The 21741-nt window shown below is 37.8% G+C and overlaps 1 protein-coding gene across 1 annotated transcript in view; it reads left to right on the top strand.

Annotated features, from left to right (window-relative positions):
• Nucleotides 1-645: 645 nt before the first annotated feature.
• AMPD3 (adenosine monophosphate deaminase 3) overlaps nucleotides 646-21741 on the top strand; it is a 37128-nt gene continuing 16032 nt past the window's right edge. The window contains exons 1-7 of the mRNA XM_015821201.1: nucleotides 646-888; nucleotides 2091-2286; nucleotides 4813-4978; nucleotides 6919-7138; nucleotides 8039-8168; nucleotides 20210-20404; nucleotides 20694-20825. Coding sequence (XP_015676687.1) covers nucleotides 650-888; nucleotides 2091-2286; nucleotides 4813-4978; nucleotides 6919-7138; nucleotides 8039-8168; nucleotides 20210-20404; nucleotides 20694-20825 — 1278 coding nt within the window. The 5' untranslated portion in view covers nucleotides 646-649. The remainder of the gene's footprint in view (nucleotides 889-2090; nucleotides 2287-4812; nucleotides 4979-6918; nucleotides 7139-8038; nucleotides 8169-20209; nucleotides 20405-20693; nucleotides 20826-21741) is intronic.

Genomic DNA, 21741 nt, shown 5'->3' with positions numbered 1-21741 from the left:
GGCAAGGCGGGTTTTATGACGTGTGAGTTCCGGCACCTTTTTTTTTTTTTTTTTACAAAAAAAAGCACTGATTATAATAAACGTAAGTCAGAGTTCACAAAAGGGACACATTTTCCCAGGGACTATTTTAAGGCTTTGAATTTGTCTAAGTACCAAGAAGGAACAGTTAAGCTGTGGTAAGCAGCTTGCATGATAGAGTTGATGGAAGGGAGAGGGTTACCTTAGTCCCAAATGGAAGCCTGTTCTGGACCTAGGATAGTCACATGACATGCTAACACCTCCCAGACCTACATAAGCAGATCATGCAAACAGGCATTCATCCTTTTTACATAACTGCAGAGGCTTTTTGAATTGCATCTAACACATTTAGCACTAAGGAATGAATATGAAAGCTGGAAAGAAAACATTTCATTAGAAAACCTTTCACAGGAAAATTTAAAGCTTACCTAATTTTAGTAATTCCTGCTGAGCTATTCAAGTCTTTAAAATTGGTTTATCCATATAAGAAAAGCATACTACGATGAATAGAAAATGGAAGAATTTAAGGTAAAAATGTGCTTTTTTGTAAATTATTAGAGTGGTGTGAATTTATTACATTTTATATTAGTAAAAGGAATAGCAGAATTATGATAATTATCTATCCCATTGTATGTTTTTCATAGCAGAAATGCCCAGACAATTCGCAAAGTTAAACATGTCTGAAGTTGATGAATCCGTGCGACTCTTAGCTGAAAAGGTTTTTGCCAAGGTTCTTCGAGAAGAAGATAGCAAAGATGCCTTGTCTCTTTTCACCGTGCCTGAAGATTGTCCAATCGGGCAGCAAGAGGCCAAAGAAAGAGAACTTCAGAAGGAATTGGCAGAACAGCAATCTTTGGAAACTACCAAAAGGTAGGTTTCACGGGGTGGAAGAATATTTAGTAATGAGGTTTGAGGTCTGCTAAAACAGTTGTTTGATACCATCTGATGTAATATGTGAAGTCTTGTCACTCTCTAGTCCTGCCATTGGCTTTCGTATGGTTTTAGTCTTTTTTTGTTGATGTATTCTTCATTGACTGGTAATGTGTTATCAAGTTGCTGTCTTAACAAATACTATAGATATATTTTCTCCATGATGATCTGTCCTTACACTGGTCTTTCAGATCTTTTCAACAGTACATCCATTGCCACGGTAACTGAGTTTATCCGCCTTGATGCTGGTTGTCTTCTTCTCTTTTCTGTGACTTCTTATTTACGTGAATAAACCCACTTCTGATTTATTCAGTTAAACTAAAGGTGGGGAATGCCATTTAGAAATGAAATCAACACCTACAGAAAATCTAAAAAAGTGAGCAAATCATGAGTCCAATTGATTCTACTACTTATGCAGCTTATGTGCAAGTATGAGCCTACATAACTTCATTCTTTTTTTCATCTTTCCTGCAGATACCCATTTGGTAAAGGCATATTAAGGTGTTTTGTTTTTTTAAAAAAAAATTGCTCTTTGACTATTGTGCAAAGTTCATACTTGTTCCTAAGATTCTCTGTCTTTCTCACCAGGAATAGAGGACAGATAATCAACAAGCAGCTGTAGATGGCCAAGACATAAATACGAAAGATGTTTATGGGCATCACACAATCAGTCAAATGGTTCCTTCTAGTTATGTTTCCTTCTGTCACAATATTTAGCAAGTTAATTAAACAGAAGTACTGCTTCTTAATGTGGGGGAAATGACTTCAGTTAAACAGTTTACATTGCAATACTATCAATCTTGAAATAAGCTTACAAATATTGATCATTGGATAAACATTGTGACATTAAACATTTGTACTGAAGTCTCAAAAGAGCGTTTGTCTAACACTCTTGCAAAGTCAGTATAATTACCATATTTTACAATCCTTAATATTTTCCATAAATACCTTTTTTGAACATTTCTAATGAGATTTCTACATGAGACAGAAGTAACATAGTGGGTTCATGAAATAGAAAAAAAAAGCCTTTTGAATAAAGAAATGTGTGCATTATTTTTTTAGAAGATTTCCAGAGCAAAGAGAGTATTGTTGCCTTAAATTGATGTTTTGTTGACTTTAGATTGTGTATTATGTATACCTAGGAAGAAAAGTTTCAAGATGATTCGATCCCAGTCCTTGTCATTACAAATTCCATTGCAAGACTGGAAACCTCCATCAGCTACTCCGGCTGTGTCTCCTCCTACTCCAGTTCTTCCAGGTGCCTTTCAGTCTATCCAAGGGACATACGATGTACCAGAATTTCAAAGAGTTACAATTAGTGGGGATTACTGTGCTGGGGTAAGCCAACAGACAGATTATGGCAATGATTTTTTTCCTTATAAATTTATTATTGTAGATATAACATGAAATTAAACTATTATTTTATGATGTCAGTACTTGCTTAAGCAGCCATGGGAATTGTGTCCTGGTCAACAGCTTTGTTGCGGTGAATAAAGATATAATATGCTACTATACAGAATTCCAAATGATACATTTGGAGTACACAATTTGTCCTGTGGGATTCCTGTAGTAGTATAAGCCAGCCTTTATCTTTGCTCTCTTCTTCATGTTAATCCACAACTGGAGGCATGTACTGCTAAACAACATGACTAGACATTACCTAAAATAGGAAGTCCAAGCATATTTTCCATAGTGACATATATTGGCCTCGTTCCATTTGCAGGATATTATTACTAGGAATATGAAGTTGGAGTCAAATAACTAGAGGTCCAGAGGCCCCCAGCTTCAGGTAACAAATAGGATATTACATCTTCACTTGTAAGATGTGTTGATATGAAGTAACGGTGTTCATTAAACTGAAAGGATCCTTTCTAACAAATCCTCAGAAGTCAGATATCAGCCTAGACCTGAACAGAATTTCTCGAACCATTAACTTCAGCCAAAGTTCTGGAAATATGTTTTGCAATTTACTATATTAGCTGAGATCTTAATCACGTTGTTTAAAAAGTTATATTTGAAATCAGTGGATCCTATCTCTAATTCTCATCTCACTGAAGTGATAAATCTTAGCCAGACAACAGATAGAAGGTGGATAATTAAATACCCATCTGTACAACATTTTCACACAAGATATTTAATAGGACATTAGTGAGAAGCATTCTGTCACAATTTTCTAGCTTTTTATATGCAGGGAATTCCTTTGAATGAAGGAGCATTCCGTGAATTGACTCCCACTTGCATTCTTGAGTAATATAGCCCACATGCAGACAGCTGCTTTCCACCCCAGAGCTGGCAGGAAATCTTGCCTATTCTAAATAGTTATACCCCCGTAGTGGCACCCTATGTCTCAAATATGTCTGTGCTCCACTGTGTTCATGCAACTTTAACACAAGCATTCTTTTTTTTTTTTACAAATATTTTTATTCTATTTCATAAACATTAAAATGCAAACTAACATAAAGGGAAAATAGGGAGGGGAATAATAGGACAAGTTAAAAGGTGACAAAAAATACATCAGATAATTTTTAAAAATGACTTCTGACTTATTTCAGTACAAAGATAACAACCATTCTGCAATTGAAATGAATGTTCAATATTTAAACTGTCTTAGAATGCTAATTATCAATACTCTAGAACAGACATGTCAAACTCGCGACATCATGTGACGTCGCACAACGTATCAGGACGGTTTTGCCATTGCCGGCAATGGGGCCGGCAATTTGACACCCCTGCTCTAGAAAACCAATATGCATACCTTCTTCTCATAATTTTAATCTAACATATAATAACTGATCAAATATGTCTAACCATGTATTTAAAAAATTCATTAGTAGTTACGAAGGTTGGCTATCTTAACTGAAATTCCAGCCTTGCCCAACATCATCCAGTATGTGAACTTATTTATTTGTTGTTCGGTTTATATGTCTGCCCACTTATTGGCTGGCAGGTACAGTAAAAATTGATTACTTCATGAACTACAGGCTTTTTTTTCTGTTCTACTGTTGACCAATTTAACTTTAAAGCTTGCTTTGAAACTATGAGTGGACTGGTTAACTGTTTGGCCTATGAATCGCTGGCAGAGTTAGGCTATTTGTAACTCTTAAGTTTAATGCTGCTAAACAGATGGAATTTGAGAATTGGTCAGCTGTGAAGGTGAACATAGGAATTATAAATTACCTTTAGAATGTAAGAAGATGAAGAATGAATCAGGGATTACTTGGAACTGCATAGAAAGGCAAGTCCTAACCCCACAGGCTATAGAAAAGGGGTGTCAAACTGCCGGCCCACGGGCTGAACGCGTCATGACGAAACCGCGCCCACCCCATTGCCAGCAATGGGGAAAAAGCTCCGATACGTCGTGCGACGTCACGTGACGTCGCGAGTTTGACATGTCTGCTATAGAACCTCAATAGCTGAGCCTTTTCAGTTATACACTAATGCTGTCAACCAGGACTTTACACTAAATTAATTGGTTGATCAATTTTTTTTTTTTAAAAAAGGTGACTGCAAAAGTTCTGGTCTCTTTTGCAACCAAAAGAGAACCAGAGCATGGGTAAGGAGTTCAGGGACGAGATGGGAGGGAATTATTCCATGGAAAAGAGGCAGAATTGGAACCACAAGATTTTAGTTTAAGCCATCCTTGGGCACTGTCCCCTGTGGGAAGATGGTGAGATAGAGGCTATGGCATGTTTTTGGAAAATGTTTAGTGGGCTGACCATGCACCAGGCAAGGAGGCTATTGGGATTTTCCTGTAGTCTGGCAGAGGTGTATTGCTTCAAAGAGAAGCACACTTTACTTCCAAGTACATTCATTGTGGATTAGGATTATGCTTTTAATTATTAACTGTGTAACCTCTCCCTTTAGGTTACAGTTGATGATTATGAACAAGCTGCCAGAAATTTAGCAAAAGCTTTACTTATTCGAGAGAAGTATTGCCGCTTTGCTTACCATCGTTTTCCAAGGACAACAGCACAATATTTATGCAGTATGAAAAATGAAAAGTGGAAAATTGAAGATGAAGTACTTCCAGGTAAATTATCTCTAATTAAAAAATAATGCTTCGATTTCTGTCCGAATCCCACCATTGAGCTAATTCATAGTTTCCTTAAACCTTGGTTTGTTAAACAAAATGTCATGATCCAAGTAGTATTTAGCTTTAAAGCATGTCATTTCTTAAAACCATAATTGTACTCAATGACAACAAATGAAATTATTAATTTTTTTTTCAACATGTAAATCTAGCCATAGATATTTATTTACTTATTTAAGCAAAATAAGCACTTAAAAAGTGGTAGAAGTTCTAAAAAACACCTGCTGATATATTTTGCATGCATAAATTATAGTATAGTATAGAAATCTGAAATCTGTCTCCAGCACAATATTTTGTCCATGAAATACCATGATATAGCCAAAGCTTGTTCATTAAATTGCAGTTGGATTACTGATTGTTCAGAGCTTTCAACTCTATTTTATAAGCCACATTCATGGAACAAGCTGAGCAAAAAGCAAACTAACCAGATAATGGTTTTAAAAAGATGGTAACCTGGAATCAATTAAGATTTTAAAATATATTCAGTCTGATTAACACATGAAAAGACCTGTTATATATTTTCTTCCTTTCAAATAGAATTAGTTATGGATCTCTAATTAACACTCACCCATCCATACCATTTCCTCTTCACGACCTGTTTTCCTTGTTACCTTCTGGGAGGAGGGGGCTTCGTGGTATCCGAAGCAGAACATCCAGATTCAGCCAGAGTTTCATTCCATACAGCATTAACCTTGCGAACTCTCAAGCTTCCTCCTTCCGTTATATATTCAAGATGGATAATATTTAATGTTTATTTGCTACGTATATGTAGGGATGTGGGTCTATACATATTTTGTTCATAGTATGTTTAGGTGTGTGTCATGTATGTGTTTCACTTTGAGAGCGGGCAACTAAATTTCATTTTTGATGTGTGCCTTTGTGCCCACAGTATAAAAATGACAATAAAGGTTATCTTATCTTATCTTGATACTCATAAAAAAATCATGCTGATTTCTAAGGACATGGACACAGACTAATGTAAGCATATTTTAGTAAATATGATATAGATAGCTGTAGGCAACTGCTGTGCATTACATTTTTAGATAATGCAGGAATTTCCTACTGTATCAACAAAAATAAGTTTATTTGGTTTTAGTTTTTCCCCTATGCATTAAGAAGAGTTTGACATGCCAAAATAAAACAGTTAATGGTACTTAATTTAAGCAAGAAAAAATACATTCTGCTATATTAATGTGGAGATGCAGTTACAGATATTAAAATATGGTATCATTAAGTGAGAACTTAATTCCCCTTTTTAAATCTTTGGAATAGTGAATACTTTTTCTATATCCTAACCAGATTTGGTTGGCCCTTTCTTGGACTGAAAGGTGAAAAATAATCTTAAATATTAGAAGGGTCTGCAGGGAGGGGCAAGGGGAACAAACAATGAAAACAGCACAAGCTCTGCCTCTACAGTGTATCTGCCATGATGTGAAACTAACATGTTGCTATCATTTGATACAAGTGCTAATACCTCTTTAATTACTTTAAAATTGCTTCTAAAATTTATTTGGGTTTGAAAAATATATAGAGAAAATGACTGCTTCAGAGCTAGCCCTCTTACAATATGGAGCTGTATGTATTTTTTTTCTTCCTTCAATATATGAATACACTTTGTTGCATTGTAAAATGTAGTTAATAATAAACCAAATCAATGATTTATGTAACTGCTGGATGGTACTCCATATATTTTGGTTAATAAATATCCTTGAACCACTTAGTGTGGAAGCAAAACTACTGTTTCATAATAAGACCAATATGATATAGCATACAGTTCTTTTTAGAAAAGCTATTGGTTACTAACAATTTAATTTCCAGTTACAATAGAATGAGTCTGTATTTTAAATGATGCTAGAATGTTGGACCTTGATGTTTTACAGATTTCCATCCACCACCAAAGGAACTGCAGGATCCTTACAATCTTGATGACTCTCCGGGGAACTTGGACTATGTTGTAAAGATGAAGGAAGGCATCTTTTTAGTTTTTGAAAACAAAGACATGATGGAACTTTTTGAACCACGAAGTTTGCCTTATCCTGATCTACAGACCTACACTCTTGACCTCAGCCATGTACTGGCTCTTATTGCCGATGGCCCAACGTACTGGTTCTTTTTAATTTTAACCATAAGGCTAGGATATTAAATACTTTATTAATCATAATGCTGCAGTTGTTCTTCAGCCACTTCTGTTTGATGAAGTTCTAGAACCCTAATCCTATACAAGTTTATTTAGAAATAGCTTTAATCTGAAAATACATTATTAGGTGCATGTAGAGACAGCGGAAGAACAGTATGGGTTACATCTGAGTTGTGGTAGTAGCTTAGGTTAACTCCCAGCATTTTCTGAAAAGTAAATATAAATAAATGTTCCTTAGTTAGAAGAATGGAAATGACTCATCGAATGTGAAACAGTTGTTTTAGTGTGAAATAGTGCATTTTGAACCTGAATTGGAATGCTTCAAATTTAAAACAGTTCTAGTTCAAAGTTAGGACATGTCAAAAAGATAAGATGGTGCATACAACTATGAGATCAGTCCTGCCCCTTTTTTACATACAGGGGACACATTTTAAAAAGGACTTGTTTCACTTGTGTACTCACAACTGTCTTATTTACATTTTGAACATTGTCCATGGAGTCGCGATGGGTCAGACACGACTTCGCAATTAACAACATTGCAGAGGTCCCTGACCTGTATTACTTATATATCTGATTCCCCAATAAATATCTGTTATTTAATATAAAACAATTCTTTTCTATATAACAGGGGTCCCCAACCCCCCGGTCCATGGACCAGTACTGGGCCACGGCATGCCAGCAACTAATCTGCACAAACAAGGAAAGCTCCATCCACAGGATGCAGGCAGCACACAAAGCCACGCCCCCTCCGATCCATAAAAAAACCTCTCTCCATGTAACTGGTCCCTGGTGCCTAAAAGGTTGGGGACCTCTGCTATATAACATAAAAGTATAATTAACCAATGATGATTCATCTTTCACAGGAAAACATATTGCCACAAGCGGCTTAACTTTCTAGGATCTAAGTTTGGTTTACATGAAATGCTAAATGAGATGTCTGAACTAAAAGAACTGAAGAGTAACCCTCATCGAGATTTTTATAATGTAAGAAAGGTAAGTGAAAGATTATGCAATTCTTCTTCTTCATTTTTTTACATCTAGTCTCCCCAATCACTGAAACTGTCTTGTCGTATATTAAAATGTTGTGGTATCCATTATTTCTTGTCTTGCCTTCTGGTGCTTTGGAAAATAAATTGACTCCCTATTTCTTGTGGCAGCCTTTCAAATACTGGAATACTGCTATCATGCCCCCCCCCCCCCAGTCCTTCTTTTCTCTAGACTGGCCATTCCCAAATCCTGCAACCGTTCTTCATATGTTTTAGTCTCCAGGCCTTTAATCATCTTAGTTGCTCTTCTTTGCACTTTTTCCCAAAGTCTCAACATCTTTAGTACTAAGGTCTTCTAGTAATCTAACACAGGGGTCCTCAACCTTGGCAACTTTAAGACTTGTGGACTTCAACTCAGCCAGCTTTGTTGGCTGAGGAATTCTTCGAGTTGAAGTCCACAAGTCTTAAAGTTGCCAAGGTTGAGGACCCCTGATCTAACAGATGCCTCACTGGGTCTAGTACTCAAGGAAGAAAACGAGAGATATAGAAAAACTCCTGTTACGATTGAAAGGGTTGTGGGGAGAGGGGGCGTGAAAAGGGTTAGTCTCTCTTTTACCTATATCAGTTCCTCCAGATCTTCTGTGGAAGAGGCGGAGCCTCTCCTAATGAGCTTTTTCAAGCTTCCTCTTGTATAAGAGGGAGAATTAGACACAGAATTAGAGAACTAGCAACAGGTTTGCCTAATTTTTCTTCCTCCAGTCATTTCCCCATTTAATAGATTTTGGTAACTTAGGCCACATGTAGAAATCTAAAAAATGGTCACAAGAGAAATAATTGATATCATTGGAGAAAAGGGGAGGTGCAAAGATAAGTAAAATAAAGCATTCTATGTAGCATTTTACTTTGAATGCTGACTGTATTTTTATATTTTATTTTATTTATATAGGGTGAACAGAATTGCTTATTATAGTGAGGAGAAATAAAGACTAAGAATAAGGGAAATAAGCAAAAACAGGCAGGGTGGAAATAGTGAATTCTGCAGGCACTAAAGGAGATTCTTATATCTTAAAATATCTCTGTTAAGTCTCTTTCAGGACTGGCCCAGATGGTGTGCAGTTTCATGTTTATTGACTATCACAAGAGGCTAATAATGTTTAGTACAAGCATTGCATATGAGCAGAGGGGACAGAGTGACCTTGCTTGGGAAGGAATGATATAAACATTGCCCTCATAAGATTACTCTGAATTCTAGGAAGTCCTTACTGTGACTGATGTACATACAAGTTATAAGACAAGCCCAGAATAAACTATCCATAAATCATCCAGTAATAAACAACTCAACAAGTATTTGAGGTTGCTATTTAGACCAGAGGTAGGCAACCTCGGCTCTTTTATGACTCCTGGTGCATAGCTGAGCATAGCTGGCTCAGGAATTCTGGGAGTTAAAGTCCACGAGTCATAAAAGAGCCAAGGTTGCCTACCCCTGATCTAGACTGTGTAGGTGTAACAGGTTTTTTTTTCTCCAAATAGATGAAAGCAAAATAATACATCTAAAATGTTCTGTTATACATTGTAATGCTATTGTAGAGACCTTTCAGATTTCAAATCAGATTATTATAACATACAACAAGTACATAATAAAGGTAATCCTCAACGTACAACCATTTGTTCAGTAAAGGCATTTTAAAAAGTGACTTATGACCGTTTTTCACATTTACGACTACTGCAGCATCCCCCTGGTCACATGATCATTTTTTTGGCTTTTGGTAACTGGCATATGGTTATGGTAGTTACATTGTCTTGTGATCATGTGATCACTATTTGTAATCTTCCCAGCTGGCTTCTGACAAAGTGAATTGGGAAAAGCCAGATTCGCTTAACGACCATAAAGTTCACTCAACAACTGCAGTGATTTACTTAGCAACTGTGACAAAAGGGTCATAAAATGGGGGGGGGGAATTCACTTAACAACTGCCTTGCTTAGCAACAAATTTTGGGCTCAGTTGGGATCATAAGTCGAGGATTACCTATAAAATAGCAGTCAGTTAAACCAATTGAAAATCTGATCATGGAAAGAGTGAATTGTGTATTTATAGTATCTCATTGTCTCAGAATTACTGTCACTTATAACTAGAGTTGCTGATTGCTTCTATTGCTAACCTAGCAATATATGTCAAATGAATGAACATCTTCAGTCTTCAGAATCTACTCTGAAAGATTAGAGAACCTTTTAATAAGAATAATAAGAATGCGATAGCTTTGTAATATTGACCAATGTAAATCTTTCACCATAGCCTCCTCCCTCCCTCCCTCCCTCCCTCCCTCCTTCCTTCCTTCCTTCCTTCCTTCCTTCCTTCCTTCCTTCCTTCCTTCCTAAATTTTTATGGTGTCCATTTCACTGATACAGCAATTCGGCTGGCTTACAATATAATGAAAAATAAAAAAGGCCATAAAAGGAAATTAAAATTAGGTCAGTAAAATAGGAAAGCTAAAAACCAAGATGATAGGTGGCCTGGAGTGGGGATCTTCCCTACCCCGTCATCCATCCCCAATACAACATGCGTCTGTCAGGGTCCCAAGGCAGGCAGCAGAGCCAAGTTTTCAGGTTCTTGGGAAGGAGTGTGGAAGTGGACCTCACCTCCAGTGGGAGAATATTCCAGAGGGCAGGCGCCACAGCAGAAAGGCTCTTCTCTTAGACCCCTCACCCATCTTCCACCCAAAATTCCTTGGTTGATGGGATCCAAAGTAGACCTATTTCAGTGAAATGAGTGGGGACCCATGCAATAAAGGGCTTTAAAGATAAAGACCAAAACTTTGAGTTGGACACGGAAGGAAATTGGTAACCAGTGCAGCTTGTGTAACAGCGTTGTCATATGTGCAGACCTCCAGAACTTTCTGCAACACTGCATTCTGTACCAGTTGTAGCTTCCAAATAATCTTCAAGGGTAGCCCCATGTAGAGCACATTGCAGTAATCCAACTGAGAGATGGCCAGGGCATGAGTGACTTCGCAGGGCCTCACAATACAGGAAAGAGCAAAATTGCTGCACAATACAAAGTTGTGCAAAGGCTTTCCTGGTCACGGCTGCCATCTGCTCTTTGAACAGGAGTTGCGAGCATAGAAGAATTCCCAGATCTGGGGTAATGCAACCTCATCCAGAGCTAAAGATGATAAACCAACAGATCCACAGTCACTCTGTCTTACCGGGGTTCAGTTAAAGCCTGCTGTTCTCCATCCAGACCCCCACAGCCTCCAGGCACCACGAGAGGATAGCTACAGGATCACTTAGATCACCAGGAATTGAGATAAAAAGTTGGGTATCATTGGCATATTGATGATACCTCATCCCTTGGTGTTGGACAATTTCGCCCAGAAGTTTTATGTAGATATTAAGGAGTGGAGAGAGCACCAAGCCTTGCGACAAGCCACAAAGAAGCAGTCATGTACTAGACCTTTTGCTCCCTATCAACACCAATTGGAATTGGCCTTAATGAAAGGAGCTAAATCAGCACAACACTGCAATGCCCAGCCCCAAATCCCATAGTTGGCTTAAAAGGATAACATACTTTTTCCATCACCTTCTCCCTCCCTCCTTCCCTCCCTCCCTGTATAATGGTGGCACTGAATAACCTGTGAGAAGTGATTTGATGCGTTATGCCCCCAAATGTTTAAAGCACAATTCCTAAGCAGTATTGCCAATGACCATAATGCTAGGATTTGTAGTAGAACTAGGGGAACTGGGTTTGTTTAGCCCTGACAATATAACAGCACACTCAAATATCCAAAGAGATGTGTAAAGCAGAAGATAAAACAATCATCTTCAGGTACAGACAATTTTAGCTGAACCTTAAAAAAGAAAAATGGGAGAAAGTCAGCAGGAAAACAAATGATTTAGAACAGAGGTCCCCAACCTTTTGGGCACCAGAGACTGGTTCCGTGAAGAAAAGTTTTTTCCGCGGACTGGAGAGTGTGTGGTTTTGTGTGCTGCCTGCATCCCACGGATGGGGCTTTGCTTGTTTGTGTGGCCCAGTTGCTGGCATGCAGCGGCCCAGTACTGGTCTACAGACCGGGGGTTGATTTAGAAGATGGTGAACTCTTCTTTGCTGAATATTCTCAATTCAATTTGGATTCCTGCTGTGACAGGTGGTTGGACTTGATAACTTAAATGACTCCTTCCAGCTCTGTGAATCAGTGACATTTTGAGAGCACTTGATTGCTTCCACCTATCCTGAAGTGTAGTTGATGAAATGAAATGACATTATTTTCATTTGCTCAGGGGACATTAGCTTAGTTGGAGAGAAAATTAGTTTGAGCATGCAGTCGGTTAAATATGAGTTTCTATGCTGTAGTTTTTCTTTCTGTAACAACTACTATTATCCAATCTAAGAATTTATATGTTCAGTGTTGTTATTTATTTATGAGTTATATTAATTATATAGCCACCCATTTCACAATTGTGACTCTGAGAGTGAAAAGATTTCCAACTAACCAACAAAAGAATAAATAATAATAAGGCAACCATAATTCAGTAATGTTAAGTAAATTCTGGGCAATATGTTCAAATCAAAGCTATTTTTGTTGGTTTCTCTGTTTGCCATGCTTCTTCAGTCTTCTACGAATGTTTATATAGACTTTGGCTTTTCTTTCTAATTTGCGTAGGAAAATCATAGATGAAAAGGAATATTGATAATGCTTTTGGATCATGAACTTGAATTGATATCTGTAAGAAGTTCTGATTCTTGCCAGGTTACATAAAAAATTTGATACATTTTATCTAGATGCTATATACTTGCTGTGCTAGTCCTATGTTTATGAATCGTGTTACCAGACATCTGAACAGGCAAAGAAAGACACATTAACTTAACATTACAAAGATGTATTTAGGCCAAAATGTATGTGAAATTACTTTTTCCAGCATTAGGAAGACTGGTTTTTTTCAGTCACAATATTTTTCCAGCAAATCTTTATGTTCAAGAACATGCGCTATTGATAATATGGAATTGATGGTAACCCACTTTCCAAATTTCACAATAGAAATGTATGAGTTATGTGATCTATCAGCTACAGTGATCATAGATTTGAAGGCACTAGATTAAGCCAATTGCTGGAATTAAGAAATAAATAGCATAAGTCTAAGCTGTTGAGTCTGTCAATAGATGAGGGAAAGAAAGAACCAGACAATTGATAAGGTCACAATATGGGAAGTCCTCAATTTATGACCACAATTGAGCCCAACATTTCTGTTGTTAAGTGAGACATTTGTTAAGTGAGTTTTGCCCCATTTTATGACTTTTCTTGCCACAGTTGTTAAGTGAATCACTGCAGTTGATAACTTAGTAACCTGGTTGTTAAGCGATTCTGGCTTTCCCATTGACTTTGCTTGTTAAAGGTCACTAAAGTTGATCACCTGACCCTGGGACACAGCAAAGGTCATAAATATGAACTATAGTTGCCAAGTATCTGAATTTTGATCACATGTTCATGGGGATGCTGCAAAGGTCGTAACTATGAAAAACACTCATAAGTCACATTTTTCAGTGCTATTGTAATGTTGAACGGTCACCAAACAAACTCTTATAAGTCGAGATTACCTGTACATAAACATTAGAATGATTACCTCAGGCATTTGGCAGGACTGCATATGACCTAGTGCCTTAGTTTGTGCACCCATTTCTTAACAGGAAAGGGAACTGACATTATATTGCATAAGTTCTCTAAGGAGAAAACTAGTAGTAGTTACAGAGTGAGGTTATATATTGGGAAGGATAGGGTAACCTTGACTAAAGCACCAGAAAGTCATCTATCACCACACTCTGTAAACTACTGGAGACAATGATAGAATTACCGACTCTTCTAAATATAGAATATTTATCTATCTTGGTGACAGATTTAATACATGTGTGTACATAAAACTCTCAAGTGCCACCTCCCTTATCAGAATGCTGGAAGGTGTCAGAATTGTTTAGTATGCTGTAAACATAGCTCTGATTGGAAGATAGGCAGTGCTTTTCAATTCAATGACCCAGTGGATGGAAGGGGCTAAAAGGAAGGATAGATGGGTATTAAGGAGAAGAAAGTAAGGGGGAAAAAGAGAGAAATAATAGTGTACTGGATATATTTAAGATTAACATGATAAACAAAATATAGTTTGGGTGAACCCCTGCTCTGCATTTTTTATCCATACATATTAAAGTTACTGTTCCGTCTGTGCCACTTTGATTTTAATAGCAAATAAAAGAAAAAGTAAGACAACTGATTAGAGAAATGTTGCTTTCTATCATCTTCAAGTTTTCAAATGAAATGGTGCATAATAGATTGTGCTAATTAATTATCTATCTGGAGCACAAATCAGTTTTATGGATTTCATTATTAGCTTCTTAAAATTCTAACAGCTTTAGTAAATACTTACTGATTTAGCACCTTAAATTATTGCTCTGGATTAACATTTTACAGTATCAGAGTCAAGATAATTGTGATATATTCTTGAGAATTCTTTGGAATTTAAGAAGGAACATTTCTTAAGAAAACTGTACGCTCTTGAATCTATTCATTTTAAAAATGATGAAAAACATGCTTGAGTTGATCTTAACTCTGGGTGATATATCCAGGCAACAAATGCAATTTCATATTTGCTTAGAACTATCAGAATAAACTCAAGACATCAATGTGTATATTCTGAACCCCTACCTCCGCAAATTAAATTTTAGAGATACCCTGATTTAGTAGACCTTGATTTAAAGACATCACATGCGATGGACCAGATTGGCACAGCAATATATATTGCTGTGCAAATTATGTAATTAATATAAATTGATGAAAATTATGTAATTTCTTATTTAGAAGATATTCATGAGTAACAGACAGCCCTTCCCCAATTAGTTTATTAAAATGAGATTTCGCTGTATCCTCAAGAATAAATCAATCTACTATTGAAATCTGCAGATTTTCTGATTAGCAAAACTAGCTAATATTGCTTCCCAAAAAATGTCCTTACAAAACAAATGGCAAAGGAAAATGTACACTCCAAACAAATAATTTTGGCTTATTATATTCTGTTATTTTTCCAGATATCTTTCCTTTTTTTAGTGTCTCTATATGTTAGTATTTTATATCATTTTTCCTCTGTATGCTGTCAGAGTGATAATGCAGTCAGGCAGCCTATAAGTAAAATAAATACATAAATAAATTGTGCATTGTAAATGAAGAACACAAAACATTTTGTCTGTGTGCTAACATCATGGGAATTCATAGGAAGTACGTAAAGATTTTGCTGTTTATTTAGAAAAGGAAACCTTATGAGGAGAATATAACTGAGGGATTTTTCTCACACTTTTAAAAAAACTTTAACAAATTAAAATGGTATTTATACCACAAGTATGAAACGGATATATAAATAAATAAATAAATAAATAAAGAGTAAAGAATAATAAGAAAGAAAGAAAGAAATAAAGAAGAAGACTTCAGTGTTGCCCATCTAAGAGCATTTTATCTTTTGAAGCCTTAAAGATGGTAGAAGTCAGATTCCGTGAGTGCTTCTATCCTAAGGATTCCCTGTGATCTCCCAATTTTGTGATAGTAGATTGGGGTACCTCCATATCCATGAGAAAAATTATAAAGAGAAAAAAATCTATAATATTTACTTCCCTATCAAATGATATTTTGCACACAGAAGAATAGTAATGGCTAGAATCTTCATAAATAGATATGCTCAATGGGTCATTGTTGGATGACTCAATAGAAGATACATTCATATACATGTAGCCTTTGTTTGTAATTGATTGTAATGTTCATACATGCATCGGTGTAATCTATCACTACATGCAATTATGGAGTGGTTCACACACTTTTATATTTTGATTATAGAACTTGTGTTGGCTGCCAGTTGCCATAAAACTTCTCTTTTGCTTCATCTGAATGGTTCATTTACCCATGCAGTCATAAATGGATGATCATGTGAATGGCATCAGCACTATCTGTGGCTCTTATTCACCCAGTCCAATCACTGTTTCTGAATAATATGTACAGCCTCCTCAAACCTTCCACAGCTTTTGTGAAAATTTCTACCAACCCATATTTTTAATGTAACCAAAGGGAAAATAAAAGGGGACAATGATGTTGTGTTTAATTAATTGAATTAAGTTAGTTATTAAATTTATATGTTTTATTTTCCTATTTTTAACCCCTTGCTATATTGTAAGATGCCTTGACATACCTTTGGTCAAAACAGAGCATCCTGACCATCTCAAGGTTGACTCAGCCTTCCATCCTTCCAAGATTGTTAAAATGAGTACCCAGATTGTTGGGAGCAATATGCTGACTCTTGTAAACCACTTAGAGAGATTGTAAAGCACTGTGAAGCAGTATATAAGTCTAAGTCAGACATGTCAAACACAAGGCCTGGGGGCCGGATGCAGCCCATGACGTGGTTTCATGTGACCAGCAAAACCATCCTGGAAACAGTGAGGGAACGGCCCCCACTGCCTTGGCCCTAGCCCAGGCCAGCCGGGAGCCAATGTACAATTTTGTGGTGGCCATCTATGCTGAAACGCATTCAGTCTTAGCTCCACAAGGCCGTCTGGAAACAGCGAGGGACTGGCCCCTGCTGCGTTGGCCCCACCCCCTGGGTGCATGCTGGGGAGGTGTCACGCTTTGTGAGGAATGAAGAAATGCACATTGCCCGGAGGTGGCCAGCAAATGGCCCTCTCCTACTTCACATATCCAGCTTGATGGGCTCCGGGGGAGGGGTTTCAGCAGGCTCTTCCATTGGATTATGCCTTGGCGCTTGCCCTGGTCCCACCCCCTTCTGCCAGAGACCCTCAGATCTGTCCCACTCCTGCCCAGGCCTCCACAGGCACCCTTGTCGCAAATGATGCAGAGCTGGCCACGCCCACCCAGCAGGCCATGCCCACTCCAGCCACGCCCACCCAGTAGGCCATGCCCACCCTGGCCACACCTACCCGGCCCCCGAGGACAACCGCGATGCTGATGTGGCCCTCAATGAAATTGAGTTTGACACCCCTGGTCTAAGTGCTATTGCTATTGTTACTTTTAAGGGATAATTCATTGCTGCTGTTTTCTATCTTGGGACCTGATTTATAATGCAAAATAAGTATCTTCTTCAATAGCAGTTTTTTGAAGAGGTAATGAAGTGTATAATAGACACAAAAATCTACTTGTATTTCCAAAATGTGACTTACTAAATGTAGTTTTGTCATTTTGCTTGCAGACATTAAAGGCATAGTTTACAAGCACATATTTTCAAATGCCATTTCTATTTCCTTTCTAGAATGGCTTGTGATTAAAACTATAATGTAATCCACATTTGATATTTGGAGTTGCTGGCTTTAGAAGCTTTGACAGAGTTGAGTTGTCAATGGAACAATCAACACAGTTTTGGTACAGTATTTGTAATAGAGTCAGCATTTAGGTAGAGTATCAAGACATGAGTTTGCATGATGTAAATATAATATGTATCTGTGGAAATTAATTCCCATATTGTATGTTTTTTCCTTGTTTGAATTAATCAGAATCTTCTGCCTGCTTCTTACATAATTTTTAAATGGTTGGTTGGGCATATATTGTCAACCGTAATTCATTTAGTACTTATTTTGGTATCTCTTGCCATATTCATTAAATAATGGTCCTCAAAGTATAAAAGTGCCATATTGAAGATTCTAATTTTGCTGAATTGAAGCATTGTTTTGATTCATAATGATTAAAGAAAATAAAATAGACAGCCCCTTAAATAAATACCCCTTGCTTAAGCTTCAGTAGTTATGATTAAAGACCACAGAAAAAGCATGGAGGATGGAGTGAAGTTGAAGGATTTTTTTTTTATCATTGCAGAGACTGAATTATTTTTGCAACTGAAATGAAATCAATAAGGATTGTTCAATTTCATCTATTCAGCAAAGAGCTTATCCGGGCTGATCTCCCTTGATAGGGATTTTACTACAGTATATCATATTACCTTGAACTCTTAATAATAATGTTTGTGAGCTGAGGTAAAATGTGTCCTATTGTTTGAGCTAAAAAAAGACATTTCCCCTCATTTCTCCAAATAATCAGAATTGCAATTTGCTTTAGAGAAGGATCTGATAACAATTTGGACTCTGCAGACATAAGAACTCTTTTCCATTTCAGTCCTTTTTTTTCTAGCTTGCACTCAAACCTCAAATCCTACAGAAAGATTACAGATCCATATTTTTCTCTGTGACAGTAACATAAAAGTGTTGGCGCACATAGATTTTAAAAGGTGGAGGAAACGCCGTTAATCCCTGAGAAAATAAGACACATGGGATATGTTTTAAAATACTAAATATTTTTGAGTAAAAATCATTAAGCAGCTTAACAGGTTAAGCAATAAGATGGACTATTCTTTCATGACTTGGCTAACACTGATGGCTGTGGTTCAGATATGCTGAAAATAAGGGAATAAATTAAAATTGGTAGGGAAAGGGAAAACATATATACGTGTCATGAGAAAAACCATTGAACAAAAATGTATAGGTAGTCAAATGCAACTCTATATAAATAAATATATATAGAAAATGGTTTAAAAGTAAATGTATATCTGGTCATCAACCATCATCTAAAAGTAAAGGTTTTCCTTCTCCAGTTATTTCCTATTCTAGGGGGTGGTGCTCATTTCCGTTTCTTAGCTGAGGAAGCCAGCATTGTCTGAAAACATGGGCATGTGTCCAGCATGACTATAAACTGCACACGGAATGTTGTTACCTTCCCACTGAAGTGGTATCTATTTGCATTTATATGCTTTAGAACTGCTAGGGGGGGCAGACGCTGGGGCAACTAACAGGAATTCACTTTGTCGTGCTGCACTCAGGTCTCAAACCTGGGGTATCAGTTTTCCAGCTGACAAGCTCATTGTCTTTCACCCCCCCTAGCCACTGCACCCTCTAATCGTCATCTGATCTCTAGTTTTCAATAATTCCCTTTTGCTGCTGTGGCTGCTGCTTTGGGCCTTCAGGGCTACAAAGGGATAGGTGAAGTGGAAAGGGCCCAGTCTCTTCTGTTGATGGCCAAAGATTAGGATAAAAGACAGGATTCTACCAACAGTAATGTGTGTCATTCACAAGGCTGTGAAGTTCCCATTTGTGTCCAAACAATAAGTAGGACTCTAACGCTATAAATGTTCTGTTCAAAGGCAGAATTGTCTATACCTTTTGGAAATGCTTTCCAGTCCTCCATTTTAGATTAGCAACTTTCTTGTCCTAAGGCACGGGTGTCAAACTCGCCGCATTCCGTGATATGTCGCGACGTATCGCGACTTTTTTCGCATTGCTGGAGGTGGGGTGGGTGTGGCCTCCGCATGGTGCAACTGGCCTGTGGGCTGGCAGTTTGACACCCCTGTCCTAAGAGCTAAACAAAAGAAATCTGCGATCCTTCACCAACACTCAAAGTGGATTTGTTTGTGACATAGTTCAGTTTGATTAGAGTGGTTTTGGGTGATTTCAAGATTACCTCTCTTACCTTAAACTGCTGTCTGATATCTGTGAAAATGTGTTTTGTAGTGTTATATTAACAATGGCACATTAACAGATAAATTACAGGTAATCCTCGACTTATAACCGTTCAGTTAATGACTGTTTGAAGTTACAAAAGCACTAAAAAAAGTGACTTAAGACCATTTTTTACTCTTACAACCGTTACAGCATTTCCCCATGGTCACGTGATCAAAATTCAGACCCTGACTCATATTTACGAGACTTGGGATAGATTATGGGGTCATGTGATCATCTTTTGTGACCCTTGGACAAGCAAAGTCAGTGGGGAAGCCAGACTCACTTTACAGTCATGTTACTAACTTAACAACTGCAGTGATTCATTGAACAACTGTGGCAAGAAAGGTTGTAAAATGGGACAAAACTCACTTAACAACTACCTTGCTTAGCAATGGAAATCTGAGGCTCAATTATTACCTCAATGTAATGTCTTTTAAGTTAAGTCTTTTAACTTAAATTTGTGTCATAGAGATAGTAATATAATAGCTTCAGCTGAGGTAAATTGCTACTTTTTCATTTTTTTCAGGTTGATACCCATATCCATGCTGCTGCTTGCATGAATCAGAAACATCTGCTGAGGTTCATTAAGCACACTTATCAGACTGAACCCAACAGGATAGTTGGAGAAAGAAAAGACAAGAAGCTGACTTTGAAGCAGGTGTTTGAAAGCCTACACATGGATCCCTATGACTTCACTGTAGACTCACTAGATGTCCATGCAGTAAGTTCCATTTTAAGTAAAGATCACATCAGAATAATTAGCAAGGTTTCGTAAATTGCCCAGCCATGGAAAGAGAAAGAGACTTTTGGTTGACAAACTCATATGCTTTTTGTGCATTTACTGTGCTAGCTGTTAACAGTCTGAATTCAAAAGTTACCTTTTTGTATGTTCATATTTTATATTTTATATTATGAATATGTGAGTTACTAAAAGTAATATCCAGCGATAAATAATATACTGTAAATGTAACAATATAACAAATCTACTTTTTAACCTCTGCTTTTCTTAGGATCGCCAGACATTTCACCGGTTTGATAAATTTAACTCCAAATATAACCCAGTTGGTGCAAGTGAGTTGAGGGACTTGTACTTGAAAACAGAAAACTATCTTGGTGGTGAATATTTTGCTCGGATGGTGAAGGTAAGCAGCTTTTCAGCCATCATGCCTTAGCTTTAGTGTCTTCCAAGTTAATGTTGATGTTCTGTCCCAGCCTATGTGAGTCCTTGTTAAGCTCACAAGGAGAAACCCCTCTTCCAACAAGCAGGCTGGAACCGCAGGAAAAAACCCAATCCTCTTTTATTATTTACAGACCTGAGTAAATGTCCAAGACAAACAAAACACAGTTCACTGAAACTTGATTCCTTAACACAAATGGTTGCCTTCAGCAACCGGCATCTCCCACACCTTCCCTTTTATTATAAAGCCAAGGCGTGGCTTCCTAATGCTTTCTCCTTTGCCTTTGGAGCCACCCCATTGCATTCCTCTGTCCGACTCTCTCTTTGCTTGCCGGCGTTTACATGCATCCTGGATATCTTCCAGCTGTGAGTCCTCACTGTCCAACTCAGAATCCTAGCACAGCTGTGTCTCAGTCTGAGCGCCAGTAGAGGGGCCAGGCTCCTCGTCAGACTGTAAGTCTTGGAGCTCATCAGAGCCTTCCTCTGACTCTGATGTCCCTCCAGGCCCCTCCTCCTCCTCCTCCTGATTCCTTTGATTCAGTTGCCGGGTCGACTGACTGAGGAATTACAACAATTGATTCCTGGTGACTACCTGGACACATCTCTGAAGTCTTCTTTGCAGGTTTTTCAGAAGTGACTTTCCGTTGCTTGCTTTCTAGGGGTGAGAGAGCCTTTATTTATATGGCGTCTCGGCATAGTCAGCTGACGCCATCGCTGACTATAGGGGGCGAAACCTTGGCCCCCTCAGAGAGGGCGCGCAACTTGGGAGTCCTCCTGGATTCACGGCTGACTTTGGATGACCATCTGTCGGCCGTGACCAGGGGGGCGTTTTATCAGGTTCGCCTGATTCACCAGTTGCGGCCTTTTCTGGACCGGGACGC

Source organism: Protobothrops mucrosquamatus, unplaced genomic scaffold, assembly GCF_001527695.2.
Source record: "Protobothrops mucrosquamatus isolate PMUCROS unplaced genomic scaffold, P.Mucros_1.0 scaffold1271, whole genome shotgun sequence".
In the NCBI taxonomy this organism is placed as follows: Eukaryota; Metazoa; Chordata; class Lepidosauria; order Squamata; family Viperidae; genus Protobothrops; species Protobothrops mucrosquamatus.
Note: the sequence above shows the minus strand (reverse complement) of the source record. Positions and strands in the feature narration are given on the sequence as shown.